The sequence below is a fragment of the Ovis aries genome, chromosome 9 (assembly GCF_016772045.2).
Source record: "Ovis aries strain OAR_USU_Benz2616 breed Rambouillet chromosome 9, ARS-UI_Ramb_v3.0, whole genome shotgun sequence".
Lineage (NCBI taxonomy): Eukaryota > Metazoa > Chordata > Mammalia > Artiodactyla > Bovidae > Ovis > Ovis aries.
In genome coordinates, this window is record NC_056062.1 from 3,803,292 (window position 1) to 3,817,831 (window position 14,540).

The 14,540-nt window shown below is 42.9% G+C and overlaps 1 protein-coding gene across 1 annotated transcript in view; it reads left to right on the forward strand.

Moving 5' to 3' along the window:
* The window catches only part of COL9A1 (collagen type IX alpha 1 chain), an 87,549-nt gene that overhangs the window by 12,897 nt on the left and 60,112 nt on the right, over nt 1–14,540 (forward strand). Inside the window, exons 6-10 of the mRNA XM_015097693.4 lie at nt 10,691–10,774; nt 11,116–11,415; nt 12,770–12,844; nt 13,117–13,152; nt 13,289–13,351. Coding sequence (XP_014953179.3) covers nt 10,691–10,774; nt 11,116–11,415; nt 12,770–12,844; nt 13,117–13,152; nt 13,289–13,351 — 558 coding nt within the window. The remainder of the gene's footprint in view (nt 1–10,690; nt 10,775–11,115; nt 11,416–12,769; nt 12,845–13,116; nt 13,153–13,288; nt 13,352–14,540) is intronic.

Below are 14,540 nucleotides of genomic sequence, written 5' to 3' on the forward strand. Positions count from 1 at the left end.
ATGGCTTTATAAATAAATGATTCAAATCCTTTATCTTATGCATGTTTTGAATAAACCAATGCAGAAAACATGATTAATCAGACAGATACAATGCTTTTAAAAGTATATTTCAAATGGGTTGCACTACGTTACTTTTGTTAAATTCAGAGAAAATATGATTAGCAAAACTCGTGATGCAGAAGCCACATCCTTCTCTCTACCCCACAGAATTAAATCATACTAACTTCCCAACTGTAAAAACAAACAGAGCTTCATGAATGATAACATGGGAAAAATAAACTATGAGGTTGTGGTTAATATTATTTCTGGTGTTTGAAAATATTATAGGAAAGTTATGTTTTTAGTGGTTTAAGAAATGCATGATATCTACTATACAAAATATCTAAGCTATTAAGTTTGCTTATTATGTTGTTTTTGACAAATACTTTTAAAAAATCTTCTTTCAATTGGAAGTATTAAATACAAGAGAAATGATAGTGTTACTTGTACATGTCCATCAGTTCAGTTCAGTTGAGTCGCTCAGTTGTGTCTGACTCTTTGCGACCCCATGGACTGCAGCACGCCAGGCCTCCCTGTCCATCACCAACTCCCGGAGTACACCCAAACCCATGTCCATTGAGTTGGTGATGCCATCCAACCATCTCATTCTCTGCTGTCCCCTTCTCCTTCCGCCTTCAATCTTTTCAAACATCAGGGTCTTTTCAAATGAGTCAGCTCTTCGCATCAGGTGGCCAAAGTATTGGAGTTTCAGCTTCAACATCAAAATACTTTTTATAACACTTTGGTGTTGTGATCTGATGAGAATATTTTTGAATACTGTCAAGTTTTTTGAGATAAAGCCTGCTACACTATAGACCACATTAACAACATCAGCTAGATTTTCCACTAGGTGGCAATGAAACAGGAGGGACACACAGAAAAAAGAGCTGCTTACAGAGAAGAAGCCATGATGGGCAAAGGTGCTAAGGATAACTAGAGTAAAACCTAAATAATGGCCAAACTTGCTTTCAATGGAAAATTGAAAATATGAAAATTTTTACTGGTCTCAGCTATGCCCAGACTGTTGCAACTGAAAATAATCAGTGTTATTAGTATTTCTATTTTTCTTAAAATGTATACAGGCTAAGAACATACAAAAATCTTTGTCGTGTCTTCTGGGTGGCTAGAAGGCAAGATATTAATTCAATGACATTTTTTACTTCCCTTCATGTCAATCTCTGTGTGGTTAGTTTCTTAGGTTACAACATGGTTTCCAGAGAATCCTGATCTTTCAAAGATATATAAAACTAAGTCTATGACTAAGTCTATGTAGTTCAAACCTCTCAGTTTATACATGAAGGACTTGAAACCCAGACAGGGGAAGGGGCTTTCCCTAAGCTGTAATCGAACCAGAAGGCAAATACTACCAATTCTTTCTTCATTTTAAAAATCAATATCTATGTGTATATTTAATATTCAACAACTACTTATTAAACATCTGCTAAGTTATAGACGGAAATTGAAGCTACAGTGGTGCTTGTACTCATCCTAGAGAGAGGAGACAGAGATAGGTGAGTAAATGAGTACATTTATATTATTACCAGGTAGTCATAAATGGTATGGAGAAAAAAGCAGAAAATTGGACTTCTTGGAGAGAGGACCTCCTTGAGGGAAAAAAACCTTATTTAGTAGAAACCTGAAGGAGTTGGGGGAGTGAGCATATATATGTGGTCTAGGGGAGGAGGATTTCAAGGAGAGGGAATGAGTTAAAAACCTGGTGTTGGTGTTGTCCACTGTGTCTGAAGCAAGCCTGGATGCCAGCGTGTCTGGGATGAGATGGAGAGAAGCCAGCCCTGAGGCTGGAGAGGGACCAGACATGAGAGTGGGGAGCAGGTCAACACGCCGGCTTTTAGGCCTCGTGTGAGGTGGAGAGCTGGCAGATGATTTTGAATAGATAAGAAACCTGTTTTCTTCTTTTTAAAGCATCTCTTTGGCTGAATTTTGACAATGTATTGTAGGGGGAGGAAAGGACAGGGCATTTAGGGGCATCTTAGGAGAAGGCCCTTTTTTTGAAGTATAGTTGATTTGCAATATTGCATTAGTTTCAAGGGCGCAGTATAATGAGTTGGTCTTTTATTGAGATAGTCTTTTTTCCTCTATAGGTTATCAGGAGATGTTGGATGTAATTCCCTGTGCTGTACAGTAAATCCTTGTTGCTTATCTACTTTATGTATAGTAGCTTGTGGGCTTCCCTGATAGCTCAGTTGGTAAAGAATCCACCCACAATACAAGAGACCCCGGTTTGATTCCTGGGTTGGGGAGATTCGCTGGAAAAGGGATAGGCTACTCCCTCCAGTATTCTGGCCTGGAGAATTCAGTCCTATACAGTCCATGGAGTTGCAAAGAGTCGGACACAACTGAGCAACTTTCACTTTCACTGGTATTATATTTTTAGATTCCACGTAAAAGTTACATTTGTCTTTCTCTGTCTGACTTACTTCTAAAACCGTAACATTCTGTGGGCCCATCCACGCTGATGCAAATGCAATATTTCATTCTTTTTTGTGGCTAATATTCTATCGCGTGTGTGTATGTGTGTACCACATCTTCTTAAGCCAATTGTCTGTTGATGGGCACTTGAATTGTTTCCACATCTTGGCTATTGTAAATAGTGCTGCTAGGAACACTGGCTTTACACTTTTTCTGGGTATATACCCTGGAGTAGGATTGCTGGATCATGTGGTAGGTCTATTTTTGCTTTTTCAAAGGAAACTCCATACTGTTTTCCTTAGTGATCGAGCCACTTTACATTCCTACCAACAATGTAGGAGAATTCTCTCTTCCGCACACCCTCTCCAGCATATGGTACTTGTAGACTTTTTGGTTGGTGATGGTCATTCTGACCAGTGTGAAGTGATATCTAATTGCAGTTTTGATTTGCATTTCCCTAATAATTAGCGGCATTGAGTATCTTTTCCTGTGCCTGTTGGCCATCTGTGTGTTTTCTTTGGAAAAATATCAGAAGACCTAAGTAGACCAACTCATTTTTTGATTGGATTGCTTGTTTTTTCCATATTGAGTTACATGAACTGTTTGTATACTTTGGATATTAATCTCTTGTAAGTTGCAGTTTTTGCCAATGTTCTTTCCCAATTTCTAGTTTGTCTTTTCATTTTATGTTGGTGGTTTTCTTTCTGTGCAAAGGCTTGTAGGTTTGATTAGGTCCCATTTGTTTTCTTTTGTCTTGGGAGACTGATCTAAGAAAATATTGCTATGATTTTTGTCAAAGAATATTTTGCTTATTTTCTCTTCTAGAGGTGTTATGGTTTCAGGTATTATATTTAGGTCTTTAAACTATCTTAAGTTTTTTTGTATATGGTATGAAGGAATATTCTAATTTCATTGATGCTCATGTGGCTGTCCAACTTTCCCAGCACTGCTTGTTGAAAATACTGTGCTTTTTCCACTGCATTCTTACATTGTTTGTTGTGGATTAATTGCTTATTGACTGGTTTATTTCTAGGCTCACTATTCTGTTACACTGAGCTATGTGTTTGCCTTTGTGCCAATACAACACTGTTTTTATTACTGTAGCTTTGTAATATAGTCTGAAGTCTGGATGGGTTATATCTCCAACTTCGTTCTATTTTCTCAAGATTGACTTAGCACTTCTGTGTCTTTTATGGTTTCGTCTAAATTTTAGGATTACTTGTTTTAGTTCCATGAACAATGTCATGGGTATTTTGATAGGGATTGCATTAAACCTGTGGATTGCTTTGGGTAGTATGGCTATTTTAACAATATTAATTCTTCCAATCCAAGAGCTTGGGATATCTTTCCATTTCTTTGTATCACCTTCAATTTCCTTATCAGTGTTTTATAATTTTAAGAGTATAGCTCTTTCACCTTCTTGGTTTAAGTTTATTCTTAGGTATTTTTTCTTTTGATGCAATTTTAAATAGGATTTTTTACTTCCTCTTTCAGACATTTTATTGTTAATGTAAAAAACAAAAGATTTCTGTATATTAATCTTATGTCCTATTATCTTGCTGAATTCATTTCTTAACTCTAATAGATTTTGTGTAGAGACTTTAGGGTTCTCTATGCAGAGTATCATGTCCTCTGCAACTAGTGACAGTTTTACTTTTTCCTTTCCTAATCAGATACTTATTATTTCTTTTTCTAGTCTGATTGCTGTGGCTAGGACTTCCATTAATATGTTGAATAGAAGTCATGAGAGTGGTCATCCTTGACTTGCTCCTGAATTCAATAGGAAGGCTTTCAACTTTTAGCTTTTGAATATTGTGTTGGCTGTGAGCTTGTCATAAATGGCTTTTATTATGTTGAGATATGTTCCTTCTGTACCAAATTTGAAACACATTTTTTTCATGAATGGATGCTTAATTTTGTCAAATGCATTTTCTGCTTCTATTGAGATGATTGTGTTATTTTTATCCTTTGTTTTGTTAATATAGTGCATTGCATTGATTGATTTGTGTATGTTGACCCATCCTTGTGACCCTAGAATCAATCCAACTTGATCATGGTGTATGATTCTTTTTATGTGTTGTTGGACTTGATTTTTTAATATTTTGTTGAGGAAAACAAAATATTTTGTTTTTGTATATATATTCATCAAAAAATGGCCTGTAATTTCCTTCTTTGGTAGCATCTTTGTCTGATTTTGTATCAGGGTGATGGTGGCCTCAGAGAATGAGTTTGGGAGTGTTCTCTCCTCTTCAATTTCTTGGAACAGTTTGAGAAGGTATAAGTTCTTCTTTGTATGTTTGGTAGAGTTCCCCAGTGAAGCCATCTGGTCTTAGATTTTTGTTTGCTTGGAGTATTTTATTATTATAGAGTCTATTTCACTTCTAGTGATATATCTGTTCCAATGATCTGTTTCTTCTTGACCTAGTCTTGTCAGGCTTTATGTTTTTAGAACTTGTCCATTTTTTCTAGGTTCAATTTATTGATAATAACTGTTCATAGAATACTCTTACAACTTTTAGGATCTCTGTGTTATTGGTTGTTATGTCTCCTTTTTCATTTCTTTTTTGTTTAATTATATCTTCTCTCTTTTCTTCATGAGCCTGGTTAGAGATTTATCAATTTTGTTTATTAAGAGGAGCTGTTAAGAGACTACTAAAATAGTTCTGGCAGGGATGGTCTGGGGTTAGAACAAGCCTGTAGTGATGGAGGTGTTGCAAAGTGATCGGATCCTGATATAATACTTTTGGAGTAAAGCAGATGAAATTTTATGTGTAAGAGAGAAAGAGTCATGCACAATTCCAATATTTTTTGTGTAATTGGAAGCATAGAGTCTCCATTTATTGAGACATAAAAAACCGTGGGGGAAGAGCAGGTATCAGTGAGAATATCAGGTGTTGATTTGGAATATCTAAGTTTGATAAGGAGATTGATACCTTAGTGAAGATCCTGAGCAGGTAGTTAGATATGTTCTGGAGTTCAAGAGATAGGTCCAGCTGGGAATAGAACTCTGGGGGCTGTAAGTATATATGTACTTAAAGCCATGGACCAAATGAGAGTTGAGTGTAATGCTGCCACTGCTGCTAAGTCACTTCAGTCGTGTCCGACTCTGTGCGACCCCATAGATGGCAACCCACCAGGCTCCCCCGTCCCTGGGATTCTCCAGGCAAGAACACTGGAGTGGGTTGCCATTTCCTTCTCCAATGCATGAAAGTGAAAAGTGAAAGGGAAGTTGTTCAGTCATCCCCGACTCTTAGGAGACCCCATGGACTGCAGCTTACCAGGCTCCTCTGTCCATGGATTTTCCAGGCAAGAGTACTAGAGTGGGGTGCCATTGCCTTCTCCAGCTGAGTGTAATAGAGAGACTCTAAGGTTGAGGCCCCGAACGACCAACAGTTAGAATTTACTGAGGTGAGGATGATTCTGTCAAAGAGACCAATACGAGCAGCCCATGGTGGAGGGGAGAGCCAGGATATTGTGGTACTTGGAAAGCTGGTGGAAAATAGTATTCCAGGGAGAATGGAAAGGTCAACTCACTCAAATGCTGTAGATGGGACAAATAAGATGAAGACTTAGAGTTAACCACTGGATTTAGAAACCAATGGAACTGATCTTGAGAAAAGGTCCGCTGGAGTATTGGGAGTGAAAGCCCATCAGAAAGGGTTAAAGAGAGAACGGAAGGGAGAGGAATTGGAAGCAATGAACATAGACCACTCTTTCGAGCTCTGTATGAACTGGGGAAGGAAACAAGATGGTAGCTGAAGGGGCATGTGGCGCGAGAGGAGGATAGGCAGGACACCTCACCAGAACTCAGAGTGCAGCTCTTCTTGTTACTCTGCTACGGTAATCGCCTTAGGCTTCAAAGAACCAGCATTTATTACCACATCATCTCCCTCAAATGCCCTTCTAAATTAAGGCCACCTTCCCTCATCTCATCCCTATAGCAAAAAACTTTGGTGACAATCCCCTAATTATCTACTCAATAATATTCAAATCATTTTCCTTAGAATTCAAGGGGGAAAAATTCTTTGCTACAGCAAGTCTGTCCCTTCTCTCTGCATAACTTTCCTTGTACCTAATTATTGTCACCTCCTTCACCTTCCTGATCTCTGCTTAGGAAAACCTTACATGCCCTTTAGGTCCCTACTCAAGTATTCCAGATGATATGACCCCCCCTTGTTGATGGCCTTAGCCAGAAATATATCTTTCTCATCTCTACTACCATTGTATTTATTGTCAAAGCATTTTTCAGCTTAGTTAGTGTCCTATAGACTAAACGTTTTTGTGTCTTCCATATCAAAGAATGTGAAGCAGATGAATGAGTTATATGAAGATATGTTGAGTTAAAAATGAGCAAATGTAAAACATATTTAACCACATTCCAGCACTATGTCTGGAACTGCATGGCCTAGCCTACATAGACTTAGGGGGATTTTTGACTTCGTGGCAACTCAGAGCCTCCTGCTCAGTTGCCACAAAGCCTCACCTAGAGGAGTTCCCTTATGATGGTAGAAGCCAACATTTCTTCATAAACTAAAAAGAAGCGTGAAATCTGTGAATTCAAGTAATTTTTCTAAACCTTTTTTGTACTGTCTAGACAAAAATGTTAATGAAATATATCTCATGTTTAAGAATTTATCTTTGAAGAGCTAGTTTTTAGGCATTGTGTATAAAATTCAAGAATTCAGTTTGCAAAAGAAATTAAGCCTTGTTCCATTCTCTTTAATATTGAGCTAAGTCCTATAGTTTGTCATTAGAATTCTCTTTCAGGAGGAAAAGATAGTTGTCTGCTATTAGTTTTTGTTTAATTTTTATGAAAGGCTTAAGTACTTTATTAATATTTATTGATAGCCTAGCAAAATAAGTAAAAATCTCTAGCCCTAATAAGAGTTAAGAGTTGGGGCCAAAATTCCATGTTTTAATGTGTTGTCCTCTGGACCCTATTCTAGCTTAGGGGATTGAATTACACCTTTTATGGAAAAGAATTGGGTAATGATGAATTCAGGCAGATGTAAGGTACTTGCACTCACACAACTATTTTTCTTGAAACAATGCATAAGTATTTTATATTGAGAAAAATAGGTTGGCCTAGGGCACCTTATGTTCTGCTTAACAGATTAAAATAAAATAACAGATTAAAATTAAATTAAATTAAAATAAAAAGCATGTTACTTTTCTCTTCTAGAATTTTTTCTCAACTGTCACATTCTGTAATTCCATTGTGGAAAGGAAAATATCTGTGGTTTCTCTAGAATATTTCCTTAGTGCTTGGCTTCTACTGGGACTAAATTAAAATATTTTTCACACATATTTCATCCATGGGTATTCAAAGAGAAGAATGATTGCAGGTTTGAAAATGAGATGTGTGGAAATCAACATTTCAGATGTATAATGAAAGTGACTTTTACCAGGAAACTCTGCCAACTGCCTTCAAAATAATTAACATGGAAATTGGAATTAATATTGCATGCCCCCAAACAGTTATTGCATAGTGCGTAGGTGGTGGTTATGTGGAAGCAGAGATGTGTTCAGAAACCTCTGACCTGGGTGACACTCTGTCACAACCCGCCTGTATTCACAGATGAATTCCATCTCATTCCCTTTTATCCTGCATCACAACTGCCCCGGGCATACTTACACAGGTGTACCCATTTATCCAGAGAGGACTACACTTCTGAGAAAATAGCTTAATAAACTATTTTGCATTTGCAATAAGTAACTTAAATGAACTATCTATACAAAGAATATAGGTTTCCTGGTTAGTCATATAATTAAACTTTCTCAAGGTGTTTAAGGTATGAATTATTTTTGAGAATCAAAATATCACATGTATACAATGAATGCCAGTTTGGTATCAATTTCTGAAGGACTTAGTGAATAACATTGTATGAGTGGTCTCTTGTATTTTGAGAGTTAGGGATGGGGAGACACCTTTTCTTATTTTGGTGAAATACTTATCTGGTCATTAAGGAAGAAAAATCATGTTTCCTATATGTCATCTTTTGTCATACACATGAATATGTAACTGCATTTAGAAGCAGCTGCTAATTTGAGGAGCAACAGCAGAAATTTTGTTTCCGGATATATTTCTATAAGAAGCATGCAAATAGGGATTTTTTTTTTTTTGTCTTACGGAAATTTCTTAGTCTAGTTCTGAAGTTTTCTAGTACATGTTGGAAACAAATTTATGTAGTTTTTATTTCTAGATCTGTCTTTTCTATTCATCTTTAATGCAAATGTTCAATCACCAAGTGCTAGGGTTACCTGCTTAAAAAATCATACTTCATTCTGGAGATAGGATGTATTCTCCCAGGAGGCTAACCTTATTTTCAAGTCAGGCACATTTGGAATTCCAGTTCAGACATTTACTAGCTATGTGACCCGTGGCAAATGATTTAACCTCTCTGAGCCCCTTTACCCATATATGACTGGCCTCCAAGAGCTGTTGGAGGTGGTGCCTCGTGTTTAGCAATCATTAAGGGAAAGGCTGGTCCATTACTTCTTTTATCTTCCTTTTAAAACTTCCACTGCAGTTTAGAACAGAACCAAAATAAAATCCCTCCCAAGCAAACAAGACTAATCTGATTAAAAAGAAAGTGTTTGATTAAAGTGATTTCCTTAGCTGCAAGACACTGTGTGGTTTGGAAAGCAGTTCCTTTGTAGGATGTCAATATACTATTGAAAATAATTCACATCAAGAATACACAACTGTGTATGCTGATCTGTCATCATTTTCATACAATTCGTAGATACCTTTCCATCTCCAAATATGTCTTTTAGCTTTCTTTTCATCCCAATTAATTCATTTTCCTAGTTGGCCACCTTTTCTGGAGAAAAGGCATGGGAGGGTTGAGGGAAACAAGAAAAACAGGAAAAGGAGAACTCCAGGGCAATTAGAATCATGTGAGAAGGGGCATCAGTGTGGGAACATCAAAGCTTCATGTCTTATTTTCACCCCTTTATAAAATGAAAAGCCTCCTTTTGTTTAACTTTCCCTTCCTCTGTGGGCAGAAGGGAAGGAGTTCATCTTTCATTCTTTTCAAACTTGATCTTTCATCTAGTAACCTCAACTCTGGCAGCTTTTGTAACAATGGGAAAATGCATCTAATAATTCTAGATCCAGTACACTGAGTCCTTTTGGCAAGAGGGATGGAGGGCAAATCACTATTGGATGAGAGAAAAGAGATCACTTTAACTTATATTACTTTACATTTAGATGTATTATGTTTAGCTCTGGGACCTGCTCACTTTCTTAGACATCTGCATAATGCCAGGAGAATCAGCTGATCCAGAAATACAGATTTGATTGGAAATGCCTGGTGAGGAACTTCCTCAATGAGGAGGGGCCAGAGTAGTATCTAGTGGCAGGCTTCCCTTGGGTACACCAATTTTTTCTTTTATACCTTCTGGCTTGAGGCTTTCAGATTCAGACCTGGCCATTCTTTTTTCTATTTCTTTCCTGTCCTACTTTTCTCTCTCCCTTAGCACCTGCTAAAATGTAAGAAGCTGTCAGGACACACCTGACTTTTAGTTGTCTAGGAATTTTATCTCTCTTCAACAAATGAAAATGTTAGTATTATGCAAAGTTCAAGTATTTTTTATTTTCTTGTTTTTTTCTCTGGGTCTTAGATTTCTCTCATTCCTTCCACTTCTAGATCTTATTTGCATTTTAGGCAGAGACACCCCATGGCCAATATCTATCATGTATATTCTCCCAAGGACCAATTTCCCTTTTTCTATTTCATTCCTGGTGCCACCTCTTTGCTGTCTGTTTCTAATCTTTTCCTGAGTGAAATCTTATTGAATATGTCCTCTGTGAAGTTCAGTAGGCCTCGGTTCCCATCCAGACTCTGACATTTATTAGCTTGGGCCTACAACAGTTACCTCTTCTCTCTGAGACTCATTTTAATAGAATCTACCTCTTGAAGGCTGTGTGGGAACAGAAATAGGAAGTAAATATGCCTGGTGGGTTTCCTGCCTAGGGCTCTGCTGGAGCAATGCAAAGCTAAGTCATTTACATCCAAAGATAGGAGAAATGTGGGAAGGATTTCCAGCCCATTCCTCCTGGAAAAACTGTATTCAAGGAAAGAGAGTCCTAGTCCGCTGAGATGAATTGATGACCTGACTCAACAGTTGGACCGCATTTACCATCGCATCTCCCTTTTAAATGACCCACTTTTGTTCTCCAAAGAGACCTAACTGACTGGCTGCTGTCTTTCTCCAGTTTGAACTTCAATGGATGCTGATCCATTGTGACCCCCTGCGACCCCGGAGAGAAACTTGTCATGAGCTGCCAGCCAGGATCACGGTGAGTCCCTAGACAATCTGCAAAGGCCACTTGCAGCCAGCTTACCTCTCTACACCGCCGCAAACTCTCCCCGTCCTCACTGTTTGTCTAAAAGAGTCCAGGCTTTTGCTGCACAGACCAGATATTGAAGAAGCGCGGGTCCCACCCACAGTCTGGCGGGTAGAAACCACTTGCGCGGGGGAGGGGGGCGACTGAAGGGGTATGGATCCAGCTTGGGTGGCTTATGATCCTCCCCAGCCCCCGGACCCCTCACCTCCCAGCCTCTCTCCAGGAAAATGCTGGTCACTACTCAAGCCCTCGGTGGCACACAGGCCACCTGAGAAGACTCTGGGGACCGCGAGAGGTCCCCAGGGGCGGGTGGGGCGGAGGCGGGGAAAGGGTTAAGGGGGACTGTTGTCATTCTATCCGTCCTCTGGCCCGCCAGCTCTCCTCCAATCCCCGGGACCCTCTCGGGGGCGTTCATATACAGGAGGAACTCACCCTCCTGGGCCGGCGCCCCCTCGCATCCCCGGCTCCCGGGGGCGCTCCTGGCGGGGACTAGCGCCACTGCGCTCGCTGCGGGCATGGCCTGGGCGGCGTCGGGCCGCAGGGCCCTCGGGCTGCGACTGCTGCTGTCGGGGCTCTGCTTGTGCGCAGCTCAAGTAAGTTGTGCGCGGGTTTAGGGGGCCGCCTTCTCACTGTCTCCCCCCTCTTTTCTTTCCTCCAGACCATCGACCAGGTAAGCCGGGGGCGAGAAGCGCTGGCGTGTTCCAAGTGCGCTCAGGGCGAGGCGGGGGTGCAGTCGCCTGGGGAAGCGCGCGGAGATGCGGAGCATCCCGCGGGCCGCGCGGCTCCGTGCATCCTCGGGCCACGCACCTGCAGCGAGCAAGGTGGGAGGCGGGGGCCCGAGGGGACACCCCGAGGGTCCAAGAACGGGCGCCCCCTTACCGACCGGGCCCCACACTGCAGGCTCGGGCCGCGGAAGCCCGAGGAGGCTGGAGGCCGGGGCTTTAATTTTCAGCCTTGCTTCCCTCCGCACTCCGTCCCCTCCCCGCCCCTGGTCCTGGGCGGCCCGGCCCGGGGGAGGCGCGATCCCAGGCAACCTCGCATCCCGCCTGCGTGGACTCGGCGGCCCGGGCTCACCTCGGAATTTCGGCAGCACCGGGCAGAGGCGGGCGGGGTAGGGGGCGGCGCCGTTTGAGGTTTCACTTACAAAGACCTCATTGTAACCTGTCTGGTCACCGGGAGTTTAGAAAAACCAAGGTTTCCTTGATGAAAGAAGCCTTTTTTTTTTTTTTTTTCTTCCTTCCATTCAGAAGAGAAAAAACCTAAAATTCCCACATTTCCTAAAACGCGTCCAAACTTTCAGAGGCCAGCCTTCCATCGAGCGCCATCAAAGCGGAGCTATTTGCAACAGATAAAAGGGGTCACGCTCGGGGGTCCGCCTGAAATTTGGCGTCTTTCTGAAATGAGGTGCACAGACCTCCTTCAAGAGGAGGATCTGAAGAGGTCGGGCCCTCGCTGAGTTTCTCGGCCTCGCCTGTCTCTCCCTAAGAGGGCCCCCTAGTTTTCTTCTGAACGCAGACAGATCTACAAAACCATCCTGGAGTTGATCTGGTGTGGCTCGCCTCGGTTCTGAGCTGCCTCACTTTATCCAAAAGGCTGACCTGCATTTCTTGATTAAATTCAGGAATTCAGTGACCACCATCTTCATGATCCAACCCCATGAGTAAGAGGCCCCCTCTTCCCTACAAGCCCCGTTGGGTTGAAAGCTCCGTAGATGGGAGGATCCCACTCTGGGGGCCCAGATTCTGCTCTCACCTCACTGTCAGCCTCGTTCAGAACCTCGAGGACGGGAAGCAACTGCATTTCCTTGGAAGTCTGGTCTCAGCGTGTTATGCTGGGCTTGAACCCGGCCTCCACAGGCACTGACTTTGCGGGGAGGCGGCGGGCTCGGGCCCACCTTTTCGTCCTTGTTTCCCGTGCTCCCCTAACCCGCATGTGCTCTTTTGTCAGAGGGGCCCCCCAGGTGAGCAGGGTCCTCCGGGGCCGCCAGGTCCCCCTGGAGTCCCGGGCATCGACGGCATCGACGTAAGTGTCCACCTCCAGCCCCTGCCCCTCTCCCAGCGGCCCGGGTGGGGTTTTCGAGAGAGCCCGTAAGCCCTCTACCCAGAGGTGGGACGGGACGTGTGTGAGGGCTGGGAGTGGGGCCCAGACGCCTGGGGACTGCGGAGGGAGGCAGTCCTGCGTCCCGTGGCCCGGGCGGTTGATCACAGCCCCGCACCATCTGTCTTGTCCCTGTCCCGGAGGGGCCCCAGCACCCTCCACTCACCCACTGCCCTGCTTTCCCTCCTGCCTTCCAGGGTGATCGCGGTCCGAAGGGTCCCCCGGGCCCCCCTGTAAGTACATCAGCGCCTTGGCTCCCCACTTCCTTCCTTCCAATGTGGTCTGCAGACCACACAGCATCCGATGAGGCTCAACTTTGCCCCATTTTCTCTTCCTTTTCTCCCCCCTCCTCGCCCTCTCCCTGCCCAGGGTCCCCCTGGAGAGCCGGGGAAACCAGGAGCTCCAGGCAAGCCTGGCACACCGGGTGCCGACGTGAGTAGTGGGGGCTGGGGGCATGAAGCCAGGCCGTGTGTGTGTGTGTGTGTGTGTGTGTGTGTGTGTGTGTGTGTGTGTGTGTGTGTGTGTGTGTGTGTGTGTGTGTGTGTGTGTGTGTGTGTGGCGCTGAGACGCGGTTTCTGCGCGAGGGTCTGCGGAGCGTGGGGGGGCCCCGAGGAGAGCGGCACTGGCCTGTGCTCCTTTCTGCTCTGCGGGCAGGGGAGGGACAGAGTCCCCCTAAACCCCAAGGAGGAGATCAGAGAAAGAGGCTGGGGGAGAGCCTGCCCGGGAGGGAGTGTGGGGCAGGGCTGCTCCTACACCACACGCGCAACCACGGGTGATTCGTGTCACTGGATGGCAAAAACGCTACAGTATTGTAATTAGCCTCCAATTAAAATAAAAATAAAACCTAGAGAAATCCAGCTCAGAAGACTTGGACTTGATGGTTTCTAAAATGTAAGTAAAACAAACAAAAAAACAAACCTAGCTCTCTGTCTTTCCTCCGGTGTTTCCTTGGTTCGCAGTCACTGACAGAAACAAGCTGACCAGGGTTGCTTGAAGCCTGGGAACCAGCTGCCTCTCCCCAACATACCCAGCCACACACCTGCCTCTCCCCATGGGAGGCAAGCTCAGATGCTGAGCTGTGTGATAAACCCAACACTAGTCAACATTTCTTCAGGGAAAAGGACTTCAGGGCTCTCATCTCTTCTCTCCCTGCATTGGACTGTTGAGAGTTTACTGAGGGCCACTCCTTGACTTTCCGGCTGGGATAAAGTAAAGTGATATCCGGACCTCTGCTCTCAGAAAACAGTGCTGGGTTCCTCAAGTTATCCTTCAAGTTACCAGCTTATATGATTTCCCCAAACTAAAGACTTTTCTAAATCAAAGCCCTTGAAAACCTATGATTATAGATTCTGAGAACTTTTGGCTAGAATTTAAGACAGAGTCTTCATTTTGAGAAAAAGAAAAATAGCTAGATGTTAGTGATTATTAAGATGTGCTTTCTTTATCAAGATTAGTATAATGGGGATATTTGTCTATGCTAGGGACTAAACAGCAACAGCAACAACAATTCATTGCTTTAGGAGACTGACTTTGTTTTATACCTAAAAGACCCTAGTTTGAACTTCCTATGTAGGCAAAGTGGCAGTGCATGAGGTCACTAGGGACTAACGTTTGGACAACG